The sequence below is a fragment of the Acomys minous genome (assembly GCF_964271855.1).
Source record: "Acomys minous genome assembly, chromosome: 17".
NCBI lineage: Eukaryota > Metazoa > Chordata > Mammalia > Rodentia > Muridae > Acomys > Acomys minous.
Genome location: NC_140500.1, coordinates 29001652 through 29027898, shown reverse-complemented (window position 1 = coordinate 29027898; position 26247 = coordinate 29001652). Strand labels below are relative to the sequence as shown.

Here is a 26247-nt window from a genome sequence, read left to right as displayed (position 1 = left end):
GACAGAAGGAGACCTTCTCCGCCACCATGTGATCACAGCCTATCAGGTCTCATCTGGATAGCCTGCATCCCCTGGCTCTGTGGGAAGTGATCACATTGGGGACATCAGGGTTCATGTCAGAGGCAACGCCCACTCTCCCTACAATGGTGGCTAGATTAGACATTAAGATACCGTAATATTGTAAAGCATTTCATTGTTGTTGTTTTGTATTGAGAAGACGACTCATCTTGTGGCTTAGGCTGGAGTGGAGTGGATTCTGTAAAGCAGGCAGGCAGGCCTCAAACTCATGACAGCCATCTTGCTACAGCCTCCCAAGGGCTAGCGTTACAGGTGTGGGACACCACGCCCTGCCCTGCTTTTTTGAGCACTGTAAATTGAGGTAACTAAATGCCAATATGGTAAGTAACATTTTCTCCACTGATTCTTGCTGATGGACAGAAATAGCTATGTTGAGGAATTACATGTGCACTCTTTTCTTGTAGCCTAAGAAAGTTGTCAAGGTAAAACCTCGCCCACCTCTAGCTCCTCGACCTTCCAGCAGTTCCACAGCAGCAGCAGCCCGGCACAGACTGTTAAGAGTCCTCCCTCACATCGGGCAGTCTGATTTGCCTTCTCCTAGGAATGCGAATCTCCCTGAAACATCCAGGAATGCAAGCACAGGTCCCGCCGCTCAGGCTGCTGCTGTTAGACCGCTGTCATCGCTCAGGAGCGAGCTGCTGAAGGAGGACGATACCTGGGAGATTAGCACGCGCTCTCACGCCACGAGCAGCATCAGACTGCTTCCTCAGTTGACCCATATAGAATTGGAAAATGACAAAGACCTTGCAGACTCTGTTCCTCGTCTTGGATCATCCCTGCCTAGGCGGACAAAGCACCTTTCAGGAAACTTGCCAACTAGTAATGAGGATGATGCAGTCTTATTTTCACGATCAGAAGAATGTGTCACTGAGGAGCTGCTCCTGCCGGAAGTAGGTCCTTTTACTCCATTTGCGGAAGGAAATGGTGACAAGCAGAACAGTGGTGTGGAAGGCATAGGGAAAGTAACACCAGAGTTCCCACTCACTAAAGGCGATAGAGTGCTGAGAGCACCAGAACAGCCTCTGAACCACGTGGCGAGAGTGTTGAGCAGTGACCGCATAGACAGTGCAGTTCTTAATCACAGAGAGGCAAGCTCTCACAAGAACAGGCTCCTGTCGCCGCTTCTCTGTGCTGCCCCAGCGTCTCTACATAATTCTCTGGTGAAGCCGCAGAGACAGTCTAAATGTTTTGAGTCTGGCAGCCCCTCAGCGTCTGCTTCACAAAACACCCTGCGGGAACTGGACATTCGAACCATAGCAGATTCTTCTTTCTCTAGGACTGCTCGCTTCCGCGGTGTTAAAGTCGATTCGCCCGGGAAAAGATCTGATGTTATTTCCAAAGTGGAAGCCCGAGATATCACAGAGATGGCTAACAAAGCTTCCAAAGAGCCTGTTGGTTGTGTAAATAATAATGGCTTTTTGGCTTCACTGGCACAGAGCGCAAGCAGAGACAGTTTGCAGAGCACACGTGGGCCTGGCAGGCTTCGGCCCTCTGGAATTGGGTTGTCTACAAACTTCCAGCATTTTCAGGATGAAAACCTTAGGAAAAGTTCTCCCCAGTCAGAACCTACAGAATTTTTTCTAGTAAGTATTTTCTTTTCAGTTTGTTCTTCTAGTTAGTCTTATAGTGAATGACTATTCAAATTTAGGGTTTTATTTAAAAAAGTAAAGATGCCTACAATTGAATTGTTTTTCCATAAATTTCACTAAAATACTTGTCTAATCTGTAAGAAATCTATTTGATGATTGTTTGATATTTTGAGACAGGTTTCTCAAGTACCTCGGGCTGGCCTGGGACTTTGAGGATGACCTTGAATTCTGATCTGCTTCCAGCCCTAAGCGCTGGAAATCACAGGCATCACTGCCATCGTGTTTATTGTCAGTCCATAGTTTTCAGTGACACATAGTTTCAAGTCTCTTTTCTAAACCATCAAATTTTACTCTTTTAAGGATAAATAATAAGCACAAGAAACAAGATTAGATGCCAAGTTAATTTAATAAAAAGTGAAATAGATAATTTAACAATGGATGCCCATTAACATTTTAGTAATAGAATGCAAGTATTTGATGTTTAGAGACTGTTCTGCATTGACTCACCTGTGTAGGTGTTTTGTGCTTTAATTGTAGTCTGCTCGTGGTATTGGAATGAGTGGAAATAATGCAGCTGCAGGGAAAAGAGTAGGTAAGCTACAGCTAATTTTGAAAACAACATAAGAATCACAGCATTAACACATTTGAATTTTCAAGACAGACGGCAGGAGCGCTCTCTGTGGTATGTACAGGGTAAACTCTCCGAAATGTTTCATTCCAGAAAATAATTTGTGATCTGATTACAAGAGTAGCACATGTGGAAATAAAACTATCTCAAGTTGGTATTTCATGTTTGGGAGAGCTGTGGCCTCTGTGAAAAGACAAGATTATAGACAAATTTTCCCTTCACCAGAGGCTGACGATTGTTAAAGCTGTGGTGGGCTGCTGGGTGGGCCCTGGGGTGTGCTTAATATTTTGGTATGATGTTAAGGGAGTGGTAAGAATTTCTTTTTGATAACCTGACTATTTCTGAACACAGAAAAGAGTAATCTCTGTAGCCAGCCTTTTCTATATACAGTAGCAGAAGTGGCTTTAACTAGCATGTTCTTCTTCCAGTGGTAGCTGACGGACGATGTCTTAGATGCTCATTGTGGTCCAGGAGCAAGGGACCCTTTATATGTCCTCCTTTTATGTTCTAATGACCAGACCTATGGCAGTAAACTCACCCAAGGTGTGCTCTCTGTAGCTCTGGAGATCTAAAAATAGTTTGCTATGATGCTATGGATTTTTATGTTTTTAATTTTTAAAGGGACATATAGGATTTGCTTCCCTTTTCTTTGTGAGGCCTAAGAGTATAAAGTTCTGATACATTCATTTACATTTTAAAGGGGTTTTTGTTGTGGTAAAGTGCACACAAAAATTCTTCCTAACTATATATTTTTGTTGTTGTTTGAGACAGGGTCTTGTTCAGCCTGGGCTGGTTTCTAAGTCATTACATAGCTGAGGGGGCCCTTGAACATTCACTGTTTCTACCTCCATGTTCCACTGTGCCCTGCTCAACAACAATCTATTCTTTTTTCTTCTTTCTTTCTTTCTTTCTTTCTTTCTTTCTTTCTTTTATTCTAGACAGGGTCCTACTGTGTATCTTGGGCTGGCCTGAAACCCAAGACCATCCTGCCTCAACCTGTCAGATACTGGATTCCATGCATGTACCACCAATCCTGGTTTTTAATCATTTTAAAATGAATAGTTCCATAGCATTAAGTACATTCACATTTTTAGCAGTCATGATCACATCAATTAGTAGTTCTCTGCAACTCTTCATTTTATGCCAGATCAATATTTTCATTCATTGGATATTTAACTTCTGGGTGGGAAAGCTGGGTGGCATGTAGCTAACGTTGTAACTCACAGGAAGGCTGATGCTGAGAGACTGAAGCAGGAGGATTACATGAATGTAGGACTTGAAAGAATAGTTTGGGCATTACAGTGAGATCTTGTCTAAAAGGTGTCGAAACAAAAAATCACAATGCCACAAAAATTCATCTCCTTTTTTTGTAGCCACTACAGTTTCTGGCTATTGTTATTTTATTTTTTATCTCCATGGTTTATGACTTAAGTACTTCATAGGTATTTGTAATATTTGGGATGGGATATTTTACTGATAATATCTTCAGGGTTTATTTATGTTATCACATGTGTCAGAATTCCTTTATAAAGCTCATAACATCGGCTGTTCACATAGACCAAATTTTGCTTTTCTATTATCAGTCAATACACACATGGGTTGCTTCTACATTTTAGCTACTGTAATACTGCTGTGGCTCTGTATGTAGCAAATATGCCTTCAATTTTTGTGGGTATATGTGGCAAAAGTATAATTGTTGGATCATCTATTTTTTGGTTTTTACTATTTTAAAGAATCACTATATTGCTTTTCTGTATCCTGTCACCATTCTACTAACCGTGTATAGTGCCTATAGTTTCTCCACATTGTCAGTGCTTGGCTTCCTCTGTTGGCGCCGCACCGTCCAGCGGAAATAAGACACCAACAACCAGACTTCTTCTCGAGATCTTTACTCAGGATTAAGCTCAGTGGGAATGGCCCTGAGGAAGAGAAGGGCCAAGCTTAAGTACAACTCAAGGGCCAATCAGCTCATGCCAGGTGCCACCTCCTCATAGGTCCGCGTCAGAGCAGGACTGCTCATCATCAGATCACCAGTTACCCTTGCACAGCCTTTTGCCATGTAAGGACTTGTTTATCTTAGAGAGCCTTTGCCGTCGGGATGGCGGAAACCTGCGCCTTGTTAAGGTGCAACACCTCACAGCTCTCCACATTCCTCGTTTAGGCTCTTACTGCTTTGCTTTTGTACTTTCTATTGGGATGAATTTGAGAGGATATGTTACTGTGTCCTGTATTTGCTTTTCTCTAAGATCAGTGATATTTATTCTCTAACTAGTGATACCATTTGCACATTGTGCTTATTGGATATTTGTCTATCTTCTTTGGAGAAATACACATTTTTATATGTATTCAGTTTGGTTTTCATTGACTTCCTTATTCTATGAATGGCTTCTCCCCACCCCCCATGTAGGGTTTCTCTGTATAGCTTTGGCTGTTCTAGACTGACTTACTTGGCGCCCAGGCTGGCCTCAGATTCACAGAGATCTAGCTACCTCTGCCTCCCTGAGTGCTGGGATTACAGGCCCAGCCTATAAATAGCTTTTTTATTCTCTTGAAAACATCTTTTGAGGGTCAGCCAGATGGTTCAGCAGGTCAGTGCCTAGGAGAGAATCAACTCCCGCAAGTGTCCTCTGATCTCTACATGTGTGGTCACACACGTGTGCGCCAAATAAAATTAATAGATGTAAGAAAACTTTCTTTTTACAAAAGAAAACCTCTTTTGATGTACAAATTTTTAGTTTAATTTTAATCATGTCTAGTTTGTCTATTTTTATCAGTACCCAGCCTTTGATGTCATTTCCAAGAAACGACTGCCAAATCCAGTGCTAGTTGGATACCCTGCTACTTTGCTAAGAGTGTTTATCAGCTGTACAAGTTTCCTGATAGAGTTTTCAAGGTTTGTTTTTGTTTTTGTTTTTTGGTTTTTTGGCTTTTCCAGACAAGGTTTCTCTGTGTAGCCTTAGCTGTCCTGGACTCACTCTGTAGACCAGGCTGGCCTCAAACTTACAGCAATCCACCTGCCTCTGCTTCCTGAGTGCTGGGATTAAAGGCATGTGTCACTACGCCTGGCCTTTGGTTTTGTTTGTTTGTTTGTTTCTGGGTGTTTTGTTGTTGTTGTTGTTGTTGTTGTCGTTGTTCGGTTTTCAAGACAGGGTTTCTCTGTGTAGCCTTGGCTGTCCTGGCCTCAAATCACAGTAATCCACCTGCCTCTGCCTTCAAAGTGCTGGGATTAAAGGCCTGAGCCACCATGCCTGGCTTCAAGGTCTTCTATGTGTAAAATGATATCATCTGTAAATAAAGACACGTCAGCTATCTTATTTTCTAGTTTTAGTGGAAATGTTTTGTTTCTTTCCTTGTGATTAATGTTGGCTGTGGACTTTTTGTAAACTGCCTTTATTATATTGAGGTGAGTTCCTGTAGCCCTAGTGTCTCCAGGACTTTTAAAGGCCATTTTTGCATCTAATTAGATGATCATGTGAATTTTGTCTTTTAGTCTCTTTATGTGGTAGATTATGTTTATTGATATATGTATATTGAACTATCATTGCATCTCTAAGCTGAAGTCAATTTCTATTGTTTAATCTTTATGTGTTCTTGAATATGGTTTGCTAGATTTTATTGAAAAAATTTGCTTTTATGTTTATAAGAGATAATGGTCTATACTTTTTCTATTTTTCATAAGTCTGTGTAGTTTTACTATCAGAGTAATAGTGGCTTCATAAAAAATAATTGTAACATGTTCCTTCAGTTTCTGTTTTACGGAATTATTTAAAGAGTTTTGGTATTAATTCTCCTTAGAAGGTCTGGTAGAATTCTGTATGGACTCCATCTGGCCCTAAGTTTTTTTGAGAAGACCTTTAATTACTGATTCTCTTTCACTTGGGGTTATAGGTCTATTTAAATTGCTTACTTGATCTTTATTTAACTTTAGTAGGTTATATATGTTGAGAAAGTCATCCATTTTTAAAGCTTTTTAGTTGCTGGAATACAGATTTTTTTAAGCCCCAAGACTCTTGTCCTGGAAAGCTGTAGTGTGTCACAGTATATCACACAGCACACCCTTTGTCCACACATTTTACTTGCAAATGTTCATTGCAATGAGTCATTGGTCTGTTACAAGGACTCTGCTACAGTATGCATACTGGATCCTCGCAGAGACTTCTCTCAGATATCCTATTGTCCTGTGTCATGGAGATCCTGCAGCTTTGGATATATAGGAGCAGCCCTTTCACATGCTCCAGCAGATCATAGATGGGGTATATGTTGGAGTGTGCCAACTCAAACCCTGGATCTGGGCCTGGGAAGTAGCTGAGTGATTAGCTCACTGGCTCACTAGTGCTTGCACCACGAGGGCAAGCTCTCCAGCACTGCCCCACCTCCCCCCACCCCACCCCGGCTAGTTTACTAAATGTCACAGCCGGTAAAGGGCGGGGCCAGCTCTCCTGCAGCTAGTGAAGGGCAGGGACAGTTCTCCCATCTCTCCCTCTCTTATGACCTTAGGGCCAGCTTTCCTGCCTGCCACAGGCAGTAAGGGCCAGGAAAACATCTCTCCCTTACCTATGCCACCTTTTGTTTTTGTTGTTGTTTTTTAAAGATTTAACACTTTCTTTGAGTGAATAATCCATCTCCTGTATCATGTCTTCAACATCTGATATCCAATATTTCACTTTATTAGTAAGACTTTCCTGTGATCATTTTGTTTTATTTTGTAAGTTTTTAAAAAAAAGATGTATTTATTTATTACTTATACAATATTTGGCCTGCATGTGAGCCAACAGGACAGAAGAGGGCATCATATCTCGTTACAGACTGTTGTAAGCCACTGTGTGGTTGCTGGGAATTAAACTCAGGATCTTTGTAAGTACAGCTAGTGCTCTTAACCTCTGAGCCATCTCTCTGGCCCTATTTTCCAAGTTTTTTGGGGGGGGGGATTTTTATTTCAGATTGGCTTTTCTTCGGAGATATCCTTTTTGTTAAATTGTCTTTTCATGTCTTGAATTATTTTTATCACCTCAGTCAGCATTTATTTATATTCCCAGGGTGCCATGATGACCCACAGTGGCCTAGAGGGTGGCATGGCTGGCAGGAGGGTTTCCTCTGTGGGGATAATACTTGGGGCTTTGGGCCACCACGCTGGGTGGCTGGCATGTGGATAGACTCCCTCATAGAGGGTCAGTTTCATTCTTTTGCAGTTGTTCTAACCTCCATTTGTTGAAAAGACTATTGTTCCTCATTGAATGATCTTGGCAAGCCTGCTGAAAATTGTTTGACCATATATGATGCACAGCTGTATTTCTGAGATAACACTATTCTAGTCCATTGGTCTACATGTTCATGTTTATGTCTCTATGACTCTGTTGTGGTTACTGTTGTGTATCCTCTTTAATGTTAGAAATGCTATTTCCCCTTGACATACACTCAGATCTGTCCTGCCTTCATGATTAATTAGTCTTTGGGGAGTTTGTACGGTTGTCATCTGTGCCTGCTGACCTATGCTGTAACACCCTCGCTTCCTTTCATCCACTCACTGCTGCTCTGACACTGCAGCAGGTGCTGCACACTCTTATGATTTGTTCTTTTCTTTCTGTATTTCCCCCCTTTTCCTCTTTACATGATACTGAGACAAAACTCAGGGCCTTGTTTTTGCTAAACATATGGTTTAGCATCAAGGTGATATCCTAGTTCTTTCTCCTTCTCTTAAATTATGAAACATTAGGTTACTGTAGTCTTTTGTTTTTTGGGGTTTTTTTCTGTTGTTCTTGTTTAGGATTTTATTTTATGGGGATTAGGATCAAATTCAAGGCCTTGAGCATTCCAGGCAAATACTTTACCAGCAAGCTGTATCCCAACTCCCTTATTAAAAATGTTTCTTTTGTACTGTTTTAAAAAATAATATCTGTCCCTATATAATATTTTTGCTGTTTGATCTAATTTGTGTTCAAGACATTAAGAGCTATTAACAGCTCATGATTCCTCAAACTAGAGCCTATGACACTTGCTGCTGTTTCTTCTCAGAATAACAACACTGTCACCCTGGGTACCTAGAAGGATCTATATGTCTTTAAATTATAAGTTCTCTCGCTGACTCTCTTCACTGTCAGGGATCCGTCAGAGATTCCACCCATTGTTGTAGTTGTAGCCATCAGCGTCAGACAGCTGACTTTCAAGCCTGTAGTTGGAACATTAATTTATTGCCCATTGGTTTCTTTTGGGTGAGTGGTTATTGCATGAAGTAAAATTTTTAGCTAGTAAACATGAAGGGAGTTAGTTATCCCAAATATCCTTCATCCTGTTTTGAAAAATAACTCATCACTTGAGTGTTACCTCACTATGTTCGTGTTTGACACACATATGAGAGAACTCTAGGGAACAGAGTAGATAGTGGGTAATGTCTTAGAGCACAAGCAGCTTCTCACTAGAGGGGAAATTATGGCCCCTGCTGTATTCAGGGAATGCTTAAAGTGGTAAATGCCCAGGAAATGACTCTGTAAACTTAGCTTTCAATACTAATTTAAAGAATCTTAGACTGGCACATATTAGTAATGGCTCCTCTCACAGAGTAGGTGACTAACCCATAGTGATCTCTGAATGGGTTGCAGCATCCACAGAAACTTCTCCCAGGAGATAACTACCATTCTGGTTTTGTGCCACCTCGTTTTTATTTATTTAATCACGTTATAGCCTGATCACAGACCCTCCCTCCTCAACTCCCAGTCCCACCTTCCCACTCCCCTCCCCCACTGCCCCCTCCCTTCTTTTCAGAGAAGGGGATTGCACCACCTCTTATTTGTCAGAACTGTCTGTGAACATTTACAGAAGCACTTGAATAAAAATAGTTGGAAAAATCCTGAGTTAAGCATTTCAAATGAAAGAAAATGATGAAAATGTGACTGACTGTACTGAACTAAGTTTATATCTACAGATTTCCCACCTTCAATTAAGAAAGAATATATTGCCTGAGTTTCAGTAGCTAAGCTCCCGGTGGCCATTCCGAAACAGACCCTCATGCTCTGTAGGGGCCTCGCCATTTACTTCTTTGAGAGCCGAGATTGAACATGGGGCCAAATGAAGGCTTAGCATGTGCTCTACCATTAAGTAATTCCCTCAGTATTCTATTATTTTTTTAAGAAGTAAAAGTTATTTCATCAGCTTAGTGAAATGTTTTTGGTATTTCCAATGGCATTTGAGGAAACAAGCTTTCATTAACTAGGTTGGTGTTCAGACACCACTAGGGTCATTCAGTTGGCTGTTTCAATACTGTGTCTCTAGCTTTGTGTACGAATTAGGAGTTCCTTTTAGATAGGACAGGTAGGAGGTTTATTTTGCTAGGCTTATAGTCACCCAGTCTGTGTTTTTAACAAAGGAAAGGCATAACATTTACTAATTCAAAGCCCAGAATATGAGCCCATGAATGATCTCACAAAACTTTAATTGCCAGATAAATATTAATCTCAGGTCTCCCACACCTTTCTCCGTGATGTGGAAAGGCTGCATACCATGACCCGTGCTCTGTCTCATTCCTGTGACTTGCTGTCGCCCTTGGCCTTCGGTACTCCACCTCTGCACACTTGCCTGCTTAACAACTGTGTACTGCAGTTTTGAGCCTCTCTGCTAAGACTTAACATTTATTAACAATTTAGTCCATTTTAAAGCTATGTAATTTGGCAATTAATGATTGATTGATTGATTTTATTATAACAGGTATGCTCCTATTTTAAAGCCAAAACATCAAATCGTTACAATGGTATAGAATTAGTAAATACCCTTGGAAAACTATTACTGTGGACTTAAGCTAAATATATTCAGTCACTATTGATAATATATTTTATATAACACATTTAAAATGTTCAGAGACAGCCAAGAATGGTGGCACATACCTTTAATCCTAGCACTTGAGAGGCAAAGGTAGGCAAATCTCTTAAGTTTGAGGCCAGCCTGGTGTACATAGTGAGTTCCAAGACACCTAAGGCTATGTAGAGAAACCCTGTCTCAAAAAACCAAAACACAGTAACAAAAGTAAAATAAAATAAATAAATTGTCCAGAAGCTTTTTACACTTGTGGACTGAGATGGCATTAAAAGCACTTAAAAGTGTTGTTTTGTTACTTCTTTTAAAGAACTTAAATTAAAGAATTTTTATTTAATTCTGATATTTCCATGCATGGATACAATGAAATACAATCATATCTATCCCTTCTTACCTCCAAGTTTCCTCCCTACATGGACCTCACCCATGAAGAATGGGAGGCCAACTTTGTTATTTTTTGTGTTTGAGGAATAGGGGCAGGTGCATGCCATGGCAGAAGTCAGAGACTTGGGGTGCTAGCTTTTTCTTTCTACCCTGTGGGTCCTGGTTATTGATTCAGGTTGCCTTTATCTGCTAGGCCCTTTGTTCTGTTATCTTAACAGTAATCAAAGTTTTGACAAAATAAATGGCTTGTTTACTTGTTGATAATTTACTTTCTATGGGTAAAACATCAGTTTCATGACACTCTGGTGCTTTTTGACACTTACAATGACTACACTCTTTCAAGAGGGTGTATCAGGTAGGATCCTTCTTAATTCTTTTTAATGTTTGGCATACTGTATTAGGTTGATTACCCTAGGTATAATCAGAACAGTACTAGTGTGTACAAGAAGTGTACACCTCTGTATAAAAAATCCAAGTTCTAGTTAGTAGAAACATGACACACACAAAATTTTACTGCCATTTTACTTGTAGATTTCATAATTTATCTTAGACAAAATAGTACACATTAAATTTGTATAGATTAATACTATGGGATGTTATCTTAGTAGCTTTTCAAATTTAGAATTTTGTTTGTATTAATAAGGTGTTCTTTCTCTAAACAGGAGAAAGCACCCATCACCTTCCACCTGTGAAAGCCCCTCTTCAAACAAAGAAGAAAATAATGAAACATTGTTTTCTTTGTGGAAAGAAAACAGGACTGGCCACTAGCTTCGAATGCAGGCAGGTGGCCGGCTGGAGCAGCTGAGGAGTTCTCTGTAGGGACCCAGGCTGAGGTTATGCAGGGTAGACCACATTTAAATGGTCATTTATAACAGTCAGATTCTATAACCGCCAGGGATTCTAATAGCATCCCTCAGATGAATTCCTAGCTGGCTAGAGAGAGGTGGTAACTCAACAGTTTCCAGTCATCAACTAGGACATTGAAGCCAATTAAGTTTTTGAATGTTGCTTGAAAGAGCCTTTCTTTCTAGAGTCTATTTTAAACTGAACAAAAGTGAACCAGACTTGACAACTAACTTACTGTGCATTTTAATATTTGGTACAGTTATTTCAAAACATATGTATGTATATTTTTAAATATTTTTCTTTTTGTAGGTATGTCTTTCATTAGCATTGACTGGTGGTATCTGCACTTACTGTCAGGACAAACATAAAAAAGATTTGTGGCCTTTATTCTGTCCACATAAAATAGCTTATTTTGTTGCCTGGACATGTGTGTAAGGTCTCTCATGGCATAGCTTTTTGTCGGTTTGCAGATTTTGTTTGTTTTTGAGACAGAGTCTCATGATTTGCCCTGGCTGGCCTGGTTCTTGCTGTGTACACCAGGCTGGCCTTGAGCTCAGAGACATCTATCTACCTGTCTCTGCCTCCTGCTGAGATTAAAAGCATAAACCACCATGTCCAGCCTTACTAGCTGATTTTTATATAACCTAATTTTCTCATGAGACTTCATTTCCTAGAATTCAAGTTTACTAATGTACGGCTATGGGGACATGTTTACCAGCTTCTCCGTTTTTCCCTTCAAAAAGATATATATATAGCTGCCCTTCATGAGCAATTACCTTATTCTTCATACTGACGAGGGGGGGAACTATTGGTGCTGGACTTGCTAGGAGATCCCGAGGCTTTTGTTGCACTACCTGCTGAACAGACGAGCCTCCCCGGCAGTGTGACTATTCACATAACCTTTCTTGTGTGCTTCAGATGTGGGAACAACTTCTGTGCATCTCATCGCTATGCAGAAACTCATGGCTGCACCTACGACTACAAGAGCGCAGGGAGGAGATACTTGCAGGAGGCAAACCCTGTGGTTAACGCACCAAAACTTCCCAAAATCTAACTCTTCTCTGCGCTTTACTGCTCTGCCTGAGGAACCCTATTATACTGACAGAAGAAATATTGTTTAGACTGCATTATTTTTGTTCGACTCCAAAAGATTTGCCAAATAACAAGAGCACACAGTGCCTACTGTTGGAGAATGAAAATGCCTGTTGTATTGATGTCTTTATTCTTTGGTGAATCAAAAGTTTTAAAAGTAGTTTTTAAAACATTGCACTATAATGATTTAGTTTGTTATTGCATGTCTGTGTTAAGTGTTTTATATTTGAGATTGGAATTATTTATTAGACAAATCTTCAAAAGATGCACTTTAGGAAGCTACTTCTGGCCGTGTAGCCAGGCCTCCATGGCTTCTATGTTGTGTAGAAGTGAGTGGTTCTGCAATGGCTTGATTCAAACTGACCACATTTTGCCCTTTTTTCTTTCATTTCTTGTGGAGATAGGGTAGATGGGATTTAAAAAAAAAAAAAAAATATATATATATATAAATCCCATGTGTGAAAGTTTATGAGGTTTACTAGCAAGTTCTTTTTGAAGAGAACATTTGTTTTTCCGGTGTGATTTTTAACACATATATGTCTTCCATATTCAGACTGGCATATGTGTGTCCATTCTGTAGAACACATCATGTTAATATAGTATACATTTCTTAAAATACTACTTTTTAAATGGTAGTTTTAAAATAACAGTGTCTTACTTGTTGCCATTGAAAACAGAATCCAACTTTCCACTTTTCAAAAATGGCTATATATATTTTTAAAAGTCTCACAAACTTGGTTTATTTTTCCTACATATTGAGTGCTTTTACAGGGAAAATTCAAATAAATATTCAACTTTACTATGACTTTATTTGATTATTTACAGTACATTTTCTTTTATAAAGTACTTTGATAAGTCAGTGATTTATTTTACTTGGGGAAAATGACTGGCAGTATTAAAGTATTATTTTAATGTCTAAGGGCTGTGTTCTTAGGTGTAATCAGTTTACCATTCAGGACTTTGAAGGGCCATTGTTGTTGTTGTATTTTTTTTTAAATTTTTTAAAGATGTCTCTGTGTATCCTTGGCTGTCCTGGACTCGCTTTGTAGACCAGGTTGGCCTCGAACTCACAAGAATCCTCCTGCTTCTGCCTCCAGAGTTCTGGGAGTAAAGGCGTGCACCACTGCGCCCAGCTGAAGCTGATGTTGAATGCCAGGCAACAGCTGTTAGGCGACCTAACTAGAGGCTGCATCCTGGTCTCCAGGGCTCCGGAAGGCCTTTTTGGTGCTCCATAGACCACTTACTCCACTGAGGTTGCCTGGAGAACTTCTGATACTCTTCCCTCATTTCTTGTAAGAGGCTGAATATTGATGGACAGATGCCACCAGACCTATAGGAAAGTATATTTGTAACAAAGAATGTTGAATTTCAAAAAAAAGTAATAGAGGAGTCTTGTAATTAAAGATAGAGGGCATGCTTTTTTGTTTGTTTTGGTTTTTGAGATAGGGAAGCCTTTGATTTGCAGCAGCATTTAAGCCTCAGCCTCTCTTGTGCTAGGATTATAGGTTTGAGTTACCACACCCTGCTGAAGGCGTGCTTTGTATGTGTGGTGCATGTGTGTAAGTGTGTGAGTGCACTCATATATGTGAGTGTGTGAGTGCACTCAAAGGACACATAAGGCCAGAGCAGGACATCAAGTGACCTGGATCAGTAGGTCACTCTTCAGTGACAGGGTCCTAAGTGAGATGTGTCAGATATGAGAAGATAGGAAAGCTGGGTTTGGAGATCTTACACCAAGCAAGCTTATTATTAAAAAGTACTGCATCTTACGTACTATTTCCAGGGGGAGAGAAATGGGACAGAGTCAGCAGAAATACCAATAATGGGGTGAAGTTAGCAGGAAGCCAGTCAAGCAATGTTGGACAGAAGGGGACACAAGCACACCACAGACTGAGCACCTAGTGGCTTTGGGACTCATTACTCCAGTCTCTCTATGGGGAAAAGCCAAGTTCCCAGGAAACAAAACCTTAAGTCCTTTGAGGCCCTGGCCACCAGCGCAGATTGGGCCGTCCCAAGCATACTCCTAGGCAAAGACACAGAGCTGGGTTCCTTTGCCCTTTCACCGAGGCCTCTGAGAAAGCCTGGGCTCGTCCATCTCTGACCAGTCTCCACCTTACTGCTTTACACAGGTTTTGCCATTTTGGCTGGCTGGCTAACCAGCTCTCGGGATCTGCCTGTCTCTCCTCCCAGTACCCCTCTCAGTGTTGCTGTTACAGGTACTTGTAGCCATGCCCAACTTTTTATGTGAGTACGGGGCATTTGAACTCAGTTCTTCACGCTTGCTTGCAATACAAATACTCTTAATCACTGTACCATCTCCCTAGGCCCTGAAAGGCATGCTTTTTCAGAGGAATAAATAAAGGCCTAGCTAATTTTTATATTTCTAAACCATATTTATTACTTGAAAGAATTACTCTCTGAAGTGATTTAACTGTAAAATAGGGACAGGAGTTTTCTCTGAGGAATAATATGGCTTTAAACCATCATGACAGTCAGGGTTCTTATCCAGACAGCGTGCCATCTGTACCACTCCTGAACACGACATGCTTTAGGATAATGTTTATGAGTGGATAGACATGTTTAACTAACTAGTTTCAATGTTTGTCAGAAAAAATACAAACTGTTCAAAACTGAAAAAGTGAAATAGGTTGATTTAGGATTTTAATTTTTTTAAAAGACCGATTTGTTTATTATGTATACAGTGTTCTGGCTGCATGTAATGCTTGCAGGCCAGAAGAGGGCACTAGGTCTCATTATAGATGGTTGTGAGCCACCATATGGTTGCTGGGAATTGACCTCAGGACCTTTGGAAGAGCTGCCAGTGCTCTTAACCTCTGAGATAACTCTCCAGCCCTGATTTAGGATTTTAAAGAGTAAAAACTTACAAGTTACTAGGATACAAATAACCAAAGTCACAAATGACCTCGATGACTAAGATTTAGGAAATGAAGGTATGGTATTTTAACTTTCTCTTGAAAATGTAAAATTTAAATTATTATTATTATTGTTGTTGTTTTTGTTATCATCACATCGTCATCATCATCATCATCATAATTATTGGTTTTTTGAGGCAAGGTTTCTGTGTAGTCTTGGCTGTCCTGGACTCTCTTTGTAGAACAGCTGGCCTCAAACTCACAGAGATTTGTCTGACTCTGCCTCACTAGTGCTGGGATTACAGGCATGTGCCACCATGCCCTACAATTTAAAAAATTTCTAATGAAAGTAATATATTTAATATATATTTATATAAGTATATATATTTAAAACTATATATTTTTAGAAAAAAAATTAAGAAAGTCAAAATTACATCAAAGACCTGATTTTTTTTTCTGGTAACCGTCATTTTTCTGGAAGTTACCATCAGTGTGTGTGTATGTGTGTGTATATATATATGTGTGTATATATACACACACATACACACACATATATACAGTAGTCACGTATTGTGATGCTCTGTCATGCTGTGCACTGTCAGGTAAGGAGTGTGAGATGATAACTTAGTGCTCTCACTTTTTGTCAGCATAATTTTCACTCAGGTTTTCATAACAAAATAGCATAGACTAGGCATTTTGAGTGGCAGTTGTGTCAGCAGAGTTCTGGTGCCTAGAAGTGCCATGTATAGGTCTAACTGTCCATTTGTGGAGGTTTGCACTGCCTTCTTGTAATACCCTTGCATGCTTTTCATTGGTATGTACATAACAGAGGTGAGAGTGAGGACACATAGGGAAGAACCAAAAGAGAAAACTGCAGTGTCTTTCTTAACATGGAGACTAATCCAAGCAAAATTTAGGCACTTAATATGACCTAACTTAATCATAATTACCTTCTTACTCCTAGTTAAACCATGCTGGGGCTTAAAGTATCAATGTGAGTTTTGACAAGAGAAATGAATTCCACAATATTCCACTATTGGCCCCATAAAATTCATGTTCTTATGTGAAAATGGAAATGGAAACTTCTTTCCTTCCCCCAGGGTGCCACATGCTCAATTCATTCCATAAGACTTGATAGTCCTACTTTAAATACCATCTAAATCAGGTATAGGTAAGACTCAGTCTGATTCATCTTGAAGCAAAATTCCTTCTCCAGCTGTAAACCTGTGAAATCAGAAAATGCTACATGCTCAAAACCCAACAACGGTCAGTCATAGGACTGACATTACTACTGCAAAAGGGAAAGCCAGCAAGGGACGACAGCTCCTAAAGCAAGGCCCGAACCTAGCAAGGCAGATCACGTTAGATTTTAATGTTCAAGAAATACCCTCTTTGATCAGCTGCCTTCTCCAGGCCCATTAAGATGGCATTGTCACCTTTGTTGCAATATATCCTGGTCTTGTCCTGGAAGGCACTGGACAGTGGTATGATGGCCCCTCTGGCAGGAAAATATCCAACCTTGCAAATGGAAGACTAATAAGCCTTGAGCCCTGAGCTCATGGTGAAATTAGCTTCCTTGTGGACAGAATCATGATTAAAATAGATTTGTACAGTGCTGGGGTGGAACCCAGGGCCTTGAACATGATAGTACCACTCAGCTAGCTACACCACAGCTCTTCTCTTTTTGGAGAGTTTCACTATGGACCCCAGACCTGGAATCCTTAATCCTGCTTCAACGTACCAAACACTAGGATCATGAGCATGCACTGCCTTGTGGGAGATGGAAATGAGTGTTCTTCCCTTTAAAAAATATGCATTCATAGTCAAGGGGCCACACATTGTGAAATCCCAGAAATCCTGTGGTCTTTTAGTCTTTCTCATCCTACCCTTTGGATGATACTGAGTCTATATGTGCCTCTTCAGGTATATACAAGTAATATTGAAAGGATTTCTGTACTGTGTGTACAATGTTGGATGCGTGTTTTCAGATTCTAGAACAGTTATTCTAGAAAATATTGATAGCCATTTTTATAATTCTTGTTTTAAAAAAGTATAGAAACAAGGCTGTTCTTGAGCACCAGTTTGTCAGAGTTATTTCATTTTGATTGAAAAAAGGTAGGGCAGAATGATGTGACATCTTTTCTGGACAAGTGAGTAGTGACCAGGGATTGTACATACAGGATTCATTGAGAGAAACTAACAGCTTCATAGCACAGTGGTGAGGCATAGCTTGCTAAGTTGTTAATGCTGATTTATTAACCCAGCACATCATGCACATGGACACACATCAAAATGCCTTAGGAACACTAGTCATGGGTAGGTGTGCTGCCACACACCTGTTATGCCAGCAACTTTGAGAATGACTCAGAAGGATTTTGAGTTCAAGGTCAGCATGGGTTATGCTGGGAGACATTGTCTACAAAACAAACAGCAACAGCTAGGTATGTGAGTTTATCAAACACCAGATCAGCATTTGATGTGGTCTTCCTCTTCTGAAGCACACCAAAGGGAAAGGCATCTAGGAGTGGCATGGCCTCTGCCCAGATCTTCACCACGTCCTACTGTATAAATTTTACTCTTCTAATTTCAGACCACTGGACTCATCTTTACCTTACACCCTGAAGCATCCTGAATGGTTGCTAGTTCCTTATTTGACCACCTACAGTATGCATGTGTGGGCTTTCTGTACAGACTTGTACATTCCTGTGGCACCCTTAACCCCTTTCGGCCTCTGAAGTGTAAAACCACTTTGTGACTTGTAGTGTAGAACTTGGGCTGGACATGGCCATGCTTATCAGGCTAGGCAAGGTCAAGGTCAGGAAACTGACATAGTGGGTGCCTATGCTGCCACTTAGTAATTCTGACATTATAGAAAGACACAAGCGTAGCTCACTCAGCACAAACACTTTTGATTTTTAAAAAATTTTTATGTTACATTGGTGTTTTTCCTGCATGTATGTCTGTGTGAAGGTGTCAGATCTTGGAGTTACAGACAGTTGTGAGTTGCCATGTGGGTGCTGGGGATTGAACCTGGGTCCTCTGGAAGAATAGTCAGTGCTCTTAACTTCTGAGCCATTTCTCCAGTTTTTAACTCAGTGTTTTCAGTTTGAGGCCTGGCTCAAATAACTTATTCTGTCTCTCCTGCTCAAATAACTTATTATGTTCCCTGCCCCTCTTTAAAAAAACAAAACAAAGCCAGTTTTAATTGAAGACATTTTCATATATTGTTTTGGATTTTTTTTTGGTCAATCTTAATATCTTAAGGTATTAGGAGTCTTCAAATATCCAGAGATTTTCTGGAGAGCTAGGATGTAAGAGTGTAACCAGCATTTATGAAGGGAGCTATTCTCTAATTTTAAGTACCTGATAGCAGTGCTTTATCATACTCATTCAATGCTTAGGCAGTGTGGCTCACATACAGGCACTGTAATTAGGCATTGGGTGAAATAGACCAGTAGAGTTTGTTGCAGAACACATGTTTTGACTAGCTAACCAGGCCACTACATGATTGTAATTTTCATCTGGTAAAAGAGAAATAATATAAAGGAGAGATGGGTAGAGAAACCGTGGCTCAAAAAAAAAAAAAGTGTGTGTTCGTTTTTTTCTGAGTTTGACTTTACCTCTCTAGGTACAGATGTCTTGCTGAGTGACATTTCACTGATCAGAACTCTATTACAAGAAAATATGGAAGTTAAGGGGTTTCTCCCTTTTCTTTTCTTTTCTTTTTTGGGGGTGGGGATGTTGAGACAAGGTTTCTCTGTGTAGCCTTGACTGCCCTGGAACTTACTCTGTAGACCAGGCTGGCCTTGAATCCCTCTTCCTCTGCCTCACAAATCCTGGGATTAAAGGTGTGCACCACCACCACCACCACCACCACCGCCGCTGCCTGCCCCTTTTGCTTTTCTGTTTGAGTAGCTTCAAACAAGAGTTTAGAAACAGATACAGTGTTATATGGCCACAGTCTTTACAATAGTGGACTAGATTTCAAGAGGGAAGAATGTAAAGTACAAACTTTACATGAAGAAACTAATGAAGAGAGCACAGCAGAATAGATTATCCACACAGTACATATCCGGTCTTCTAAGAAGAAAATGAAGGCTGGGTGTGCTGATGCAAACCTGTACTCTCAGCTACTCAGGAGGCTGCGGCGAGAGGATCGTCTTGTCAGAATTAGGGGACAGATACACAGCTCTGTGCTGCCCCCCTCAACCATTATCTCTTGGGGACCCCAACAAGGCCAACCCAGGGTTTGATGCAGAAAAGAATTTTAGTCATGGCCAATCTGAAGCAGAGTCAGGAAGTAAAGCTATTTTAGTAGGCTTATTTCATGAGGTTTAGGGAAAAGACCCAAGTAGGGCACATACAAGGACATTGATATTGACTTACCTGTATTTGCAGAAATTAAGACAGCAAAGTTTTGAAGGGATTCCTCAAGGGGCAGTGACAACTGTATTTGCATTAATCATATATACTATTTTGGTATCTCTCAAGTTACTTCTCAAAATGTTGCTAGGAAACCTCTCTAACAGAGGTGAAGTGGCTCGGGGATGCCCTGGATGAGATTTGATAAATTAGGGTAAACCAGGAAAGGCTGGGGTTGCACAGGCTTTAGTGCATGTCTTCCTCCTATAAATGGAGTCTTGGGTGGGAGTCCTAGAAAATGTAAAAGGAGGTGAAAATTTCAGGCAAGAAGCTACACCCATGTCACTGATGAGAGGAGACCCTGTCTGCTGTCTAGATACCTCCCTGTCTTTCTGGCCTTCCTGATCCAGAAGGTAGAGCTCCACTTTTCTATAGCTCCTTCACACTTACTTGGGATGTCGAGCCTACCTACCCAAGTATCAAGAGTCTCAGCATGTCTGGATGAAGGGCCATTCTGCTTGGAGACTGTCATTTGGCAGAAATCTAGAAGACATGTCCATACTCAAGACATAAAATTGCATAAACAACAACACAGAGAGTGATTATTATCACTCCAAATCGCAAGGCCTCTTTGTCATGAGTGTGTGCTAACCATGATGGTGGTGAATGATTAAACAATGCAGAATCGGACAGATTGATTGCGGGTCTGTGCAGTAGACTGAGTGACACGTTCTTATGCTGTTGCCCAAGTGTCCAGTGTGACCAGGCCTTGTGAGACAGCCATCTTAAGTTTTGAATGAGAGCCTAACTTAAAAAACATCACTTAAGATACTGAGAGAAATGTGTCTTTTACTTTTAGCCTACTTCTTCTGATTGCTAATAACATCTCATTGTGGGGCTGTGCCTTGTTGCAGTCTCTCTGAGAAGGCCTAGAAGACACAGTGCCCTAGTATACCCCATGCCCAGATTTTGGTTTCTAGTACAATTTCCCTAGGATATCGCCTTGGAGAGGAGTCATAGTGTGGGGACAGGAAATATATAAACAAACTACAATCCCAGAGAGTAAGGCCACGATTAAAAAGAAAACCCACTATAGCTGGGTAGTGATGGCGCACACCTTTAATCCCAGCACTGAGGAGGCAGGTGGATCCCTGTGAGTTGACAATCCCTGTGAGTTCAAGACAAGCCTGGTCTATAGAGCAATCTCCAGGACAGACAAGGCTACACAGAGGAATCCTGTCTTGAAAAACCAAAAATAAATAAAAATTAAAAATTAAAAAAACACCTTGAGTCCACAATAATGATGCTGTGCCAGGGTACAAGACTCACACAGATGTGCTCTAAGTGGCCAAACCTTGAATAATCTGTACAACAAAATAACATCATTGAGTTAAAACCCAAAGACTGAAAGTCTTATTAAAAAGTATTAAGGGTTAGAAGTTCAACATCATGACTTTGGAAGATAGAATTCAGATTATAACATAACATACTATGCTACGGTTTCAAATTAATCTCTCAAAGGTCAGTGGTTTGATGCAACAATTTATTTCTTACTCATATAAAGCCCAGTGTTTTGAGCAATGCCCTAGGGCAGCTGCCCAATAAAGTAATTTGGACTCTGGCTGTTTACCCCAGGTAGTTTCACAATGTTCCTGAATTGTGGTAGCAGAAGAGAAAGCTGCAGAGTTGTGTGTGGCTCTTCAATGTCCTTATGTGGATGTGTAAGTCCTCAGGGCCTTGTTGCTCAGCAGTGGCTGGAATACAGCCCTACCCTGGATTAATTGCATCCAAAGAAGAAATCCAAAGGGTCAATCAGGCACCATCTTTTCAAATACCCAGCACCAACTCTCTGTTGCTTTATTAAACAATGAAAAGAGAAACTCAAAAATTCTCGCGCACCTCAACAACAAGCCTTCCAAGCTGTGACCTAGCTCACTGTCAACAGTTACCCCAAAATTAGTTTTAAGATCTTGGCAATATATGTAATTTGATACATAGTCTTGCTCTGTCGCTCAGGCTTGCTTCAAGGCTTGACTGCGTGGTCTCCAGCCTTAGTCTTTGGCATAGCTGGGGTCACAGGCATGTACCTCTATACCCAGTTTTGTATTTTTTTTCAATTTTTGAATTGTCCAAAAGCATTCTAGAAGAATGAGCTTTCTGATGGGCTCAACTGAAGAAGCTGGCTTCATAAGCAATAAGAAACAAAAAAGGAAACTGCTGTCATCTAGGATTGGACCCTCCAGAGCCATGAGCCAAAATAAACCATTTCAATAAGTTATCCCAGGTGGGAAGCTGAAACTTAAGACCAGGAAGTGTGGAGTCAAGGGTGGCTCTTCCACAGCATAGTTAAGGCTTAGCTAGTCATTTCTCACACTTCAGATCCACTGAGTTAAATGTCATTATGGTCATAGATAACTGCAGTTTTGTTTTTCGTTTTGTTTTTTAAAACAGCCATGGCTGTCCTGGACTCGCTTTGTAGACCAGGTTGACCTCAAACTCACAGCGATTGGCCTGCCTCTGCTGGCATTAAAGGGATGTGCCAACATGCCCTGCAATTGCAGTATATTCTGTCAGACACTTTAAAAAAGTTAACTATGTAGGTCTGGCTTGATAGGCTTGAAGAACTCATGATGTCTTGTCTTGAAAGCCTCCCAAGGGAAGAAATTAAAGGTGCACACTACCGCGTCGACTGTAACAGCATTTTTTGTTTGCAATGGACCTTTAACTAATAAACCAGAACATATCTTATATGCTTAACCATTTGGGGAGTTGGATGTGACTCTTTCTAGGGCAACACCTGGCCTCACTCACTATCTCATAATCTACAATCTGTAAATCACAGTGATTTACAGAAATGAAGCCATTTTGCTTTGCTGCATGGATCCAGATGTTTTGTTTCTTAGCAATTTGCTGTCTAACCAGCCAAGTATGCACAATGATCAGCACTGTAGGGAATAATGGGATTAGCTAAGCTAACAGCCTTATTTCTAGGCATCAGAAAATTGTAGAGTACTGCAGGGATTTGCCTACATATCTCTCACAAATTAAAAAAATACTTTTTAATGTACCATGTAATAAAGGGTTTGGATAAGCAAAATTGCCAGGGACTGAAACCTCTGCTTCTGTAAGGCGTGACTTGGGAAAGTCAGAATTGTAAGAAATAGTAAGAGCTGGGGATGAAACTCAGAGATTCTCTTCTGTGAGAATCCCTGGGTCCAACCAACAGGACTGGGGCCAGGAGAAGTCACAAAGAATACCGACCTAGAGGCGTAATCAGGTTAGAGTTTAATGTGAACAGAGTAGAATCAAATAACACACACACACACTATATATATATATATATATATATATATATATATATATATATGTATGTATGTATGTATGTATGTGTATATATATATATATATATATATATATATATATATATATATATATATATATATATATATAAATAAAACTAGTATCTCTCTAGGTTAGGGAGTGAGAGTAAAAAGAAAAAAAAACAACCACCACCAACACCAGGGTTAGTTCACACAACAAACCTTCCATCTCTTAGTTCCCGCCACTCCCACTTCCACTTGCTAGCTTCACGCACCGGAAGGTTTCCCTTCCTTTAAAAGGTGAAGCCAGGCGGAGTCTCTAGCGCCATTGGCGCCCTCACCGCCGGCGCCCTGTCGCCCAGAGGCCCCCGGCCGCCCCGCCTTCCCAGCGCCCCAGGTCGTCCGAGCAACGCTTTGCCAGAGGCGCGACGGGCACGTGACCAGCGCGTCACGTGACCGGTCAGTCGGCGTCCTCCTCGCTGGGTGGTGTAGACTGTGCGCTGACCCGGCGGCCCTGCGGCGTCCGGCCTGTGTCATGCAGGAAGCGGGCGGCGCGTGGAGCTCGGCGCCCACCTGAGCTGCTTGCGCCGAAGAGCGGCGTGGCGTGGCGGGAGGGGAGCCGCGCGCGCCCGGCCGCCGCCAGGGGTGTGGCCGCTCGGGAGGCCGCGACAGGTGGGTGCGCCGTGGTCTCGGCCGGGGAGAGGCCGCGTGCCGCGGGGCGGGGCCGGGTCACCGGATCCCCCGGGGCGGCCCCAGGCTCCGGGCTGCCTCAGGTGGAGTCCTGCGGCTGGGCTGGGAGGCCGTGCACCACCACGCAGCCCTTCCTGCCTTTGCCTCAGCCTCAGTTTCCACTTGCGCGATGGAAGGGGTGCACTCCTGCTCTCTGAGTGCCTGACGTGGCGTCTGGAGAGTCCTGCTCAAGTAGAAGCGCCCGCGGGAAAGCGTAGGTAGGCTGCTTTGCATTTTAATCGCCGTCCTTTTGCAAGTCTTTAAAAATGTTTTTCTTGGAACTGACTTGGACTCTCCTTCATCTGAGTCAAGTTTTTAATAGGGAACTTGTTAGGGAGAATCGTCATGGCTCATGTTCTTGTTCTCACGTTTCTTTAATGCGGTGAGACCTCAAAGGGGGAGAGGAAAAATAAACCTTCTGTAAGCCCAGGCGGGGGGGGGGGGGGGGGAGGCGGGGACGGACTCATTTTTCTGCCTCTTTGTCTACACAACTGTAAGACAGAGTGGTCATGGTCACACAGCTGTCAAGATTTATTACAGAGTGCTGCTGGTTCTCTTGTTATTAATTTGATGGTGTCTGAAAATACATGCGATGTATGGCACTTTCCATTATTTTTCTCCTTATTTTGTGCAATTAGAGAAATAATTAGTATATAACTTATCTCCTGGAAAAAGCACCAATATTGCTGATTAGTCCCAAGTGAAGCTAGCGTGTGTTTATATGGTAAACTTCACACCCAGTTCCACTCAAAACGGGAGTGGAATGCTTCATTTAGAATACTCAAATCACCCGTGAAAAAGAATGCATGAACTACACTTGTTAGACTTATGGAATAGCGTGGACACAATTATTATTATTATTATTTAAACTAAATGTTAAAAATCTGAAGCAAGGGAACTTTGAATTTCGAGCGGTTCCGTTTGGGAGGGAAAATCCCCTGTTTGTTCAGTGAGTGAATACACGCAGCGTGTGAAGGAATGGGGTACGGGCAGAGGCCGTTACCTGGAAAGTTAAAATAAAGAGCAATGTGTGCTTTCGTAACTTCTTTTCTGGAGATTTTGTCGATAAGAGACGCACTGAACTTCGATGTAAGAAGGGAAAACTTGTGGGCATGATGGCGCATGCCTACAATCTTGGCACTGAGAAGATGGAGGCAGAAGACGTTTTTAGAAAGGTTGCCCGCTGTGTGGGGAATGGATGCTGGAGGTCTGGCGTCCGCGTCACCCAGGCGTAGCAAGTCCTCCTCATTTCCAAGACACTTTACTTCCTTTATCTTCAAGTTAAGTTAGGCAGACTGGGTTTTTGTTCGTTGTTATTTTGGCTTGTTTTTAGCTTCTGCTCTTGAGTGTGGAAGTTGTGTTTCACGGCAGGACTACAATTAGGACTGTCAGATAAACTACAGGATTCACAACCAAATATGAATTTCAGGTAAATATAAAATATGTGGGACATACCTAAACTAGTTCATCATTTATTTGAAAACAGGTTTTTTTTTTAACTGTTTACTTGATTTTAGTTGTTGCTAAATACGTCTGCTTCAGTTCCAATATACTTGTCTCATTTAAATTAGCACTAGGAAAAAATTAGCCCAAGACTCCATAGGATGGCACTGATTCTCTTGTTAAGCTGCCCTGTTGGGGGATGCCAATGTGGCTCTGTAGCAGGGGCGTGCTTAGCACGCACAGGGCTCTGTCCAGTCTTCAACCGCAAACAAACAAAACAGAGAAAACAACAACAACAACAAAAAAAAAAACCCACGAAAAAACCCTCTTTACTATCAGTTGAACCATCCACTTGAAGGCCAGCACTCTGTCACATGTGTTATGTTCCTTTTTTCCTCTACCAAGTGTTCTTTCTTTCTGGGAATTGAATGTAGGATCTCACACATACCAGGCCACTGCTCTACCACTGATCCACAGCCTAGAGCCAGTTGTTTTTTGTTTTTAAATTTCATATATGAGTACTTACATTTATATTTTCTACCCCCTCTATCCATCTGTCCATTCCTCCCTTGTGCCCCTAAACTTCCTCGGAAATTCATAACCTCTTATTCTTTAATAATCTCTCCCCTCCCCCCCTCAGTGAGTCCCTTTAGCGTTGCTTGTGTGTATATGTGTTTAAGGCTGACCGCTTGAGATTGGAAGATTGGGTAACCTATCAGGGAGCTTGTCCCTGGAGAAGACTGATTTGCCCTCTCTTAGCAGCCATTAGTTACCTGTAGCTCTTCTTCCTTGGGCGGAGCCTTGTGGGCTTTTCCTCATCCACACTGGCACGTCAAAAGGTGTAGCCATTGTTCAGGTCTTGCTTAAGAAACCATACTGTTGAGATTCTGGCTGCAGCTTCCCTGTGGCACACAGAAGACACTGTCTTGCAGCAGACATCCTGGGCGTCCGGCTCCTCCCTCTTGCCGCCCTGTCTGCTGATACGTTCCCTGATCCTTAGTCATAGCGGTTGCATTGTAGGTACATCACTCAGGGCTGCTCACCCCACAGTGCTCTGCTTTCTGCTCACTTGTGACTTCCTGTGATGGTTTCTGCCTGTT

The 26247-nt window shown here is 41.4% G+C and overlaps 2 protein-coding genes across 10 annotated transcripts in view; both read left to right on the top strand.

Moving 5' to 3' along the window:
* Positions 1 to 13339, top strand: part of ZFAND4 (zinc finger AN1-type containing 4) — a 62024-nt gene extending 48685 nt beyond the window's left edge. For 5 of the 7 annotated variants that reach the window (XM_084765869.1, XM_084765871.1, XM_084765870.1 and 2 more), the window contains 4 exons: positions 483 to 1661; positions 2205 to 2259; positions 11145 to 11262; positions 12247 to 13339. In XM_084765869.1, coding sequence (XP_084621995.1) covers positions 483 to 1661; positions 2205 to 2259; positions 11145 to 11262; positions 12247 to 12382 — 1488 coding nt within the window. In that variant the 3' untranslated portion in view covers positions 12383 to 13339. Of the gene's footprint in view, positions 1 to 482; positions 1662 to 2182; positions 2260 to 11144; positions 11263 to 12246 lie in introns of those variants that run through there. The other 2 variants (XR_014776149.1, XM_084765873.1) reach the window with 2 other exon arrangements.
* A 9936-nt stretch (positions 13340 to 23275) lies between these two features.
* Positions 23276 to 26247, top strand: part of MARCHF8 (membrane associated ring-CH-type finger 8) — a 78527-nt gene continuing 75555 nt past the window's right edge. Inside the window, exon 1 of one of the 3 annotated variants that reach the window (XM_084766805.1) lies at positions 23276 to 23647. The gene's annotated coding sequence lies outside the window, so the exon portion shown is untranslated. The other 2 variants (XM_084766807.1, XM_084766806.1) reach the window with 2 other exon arrangements.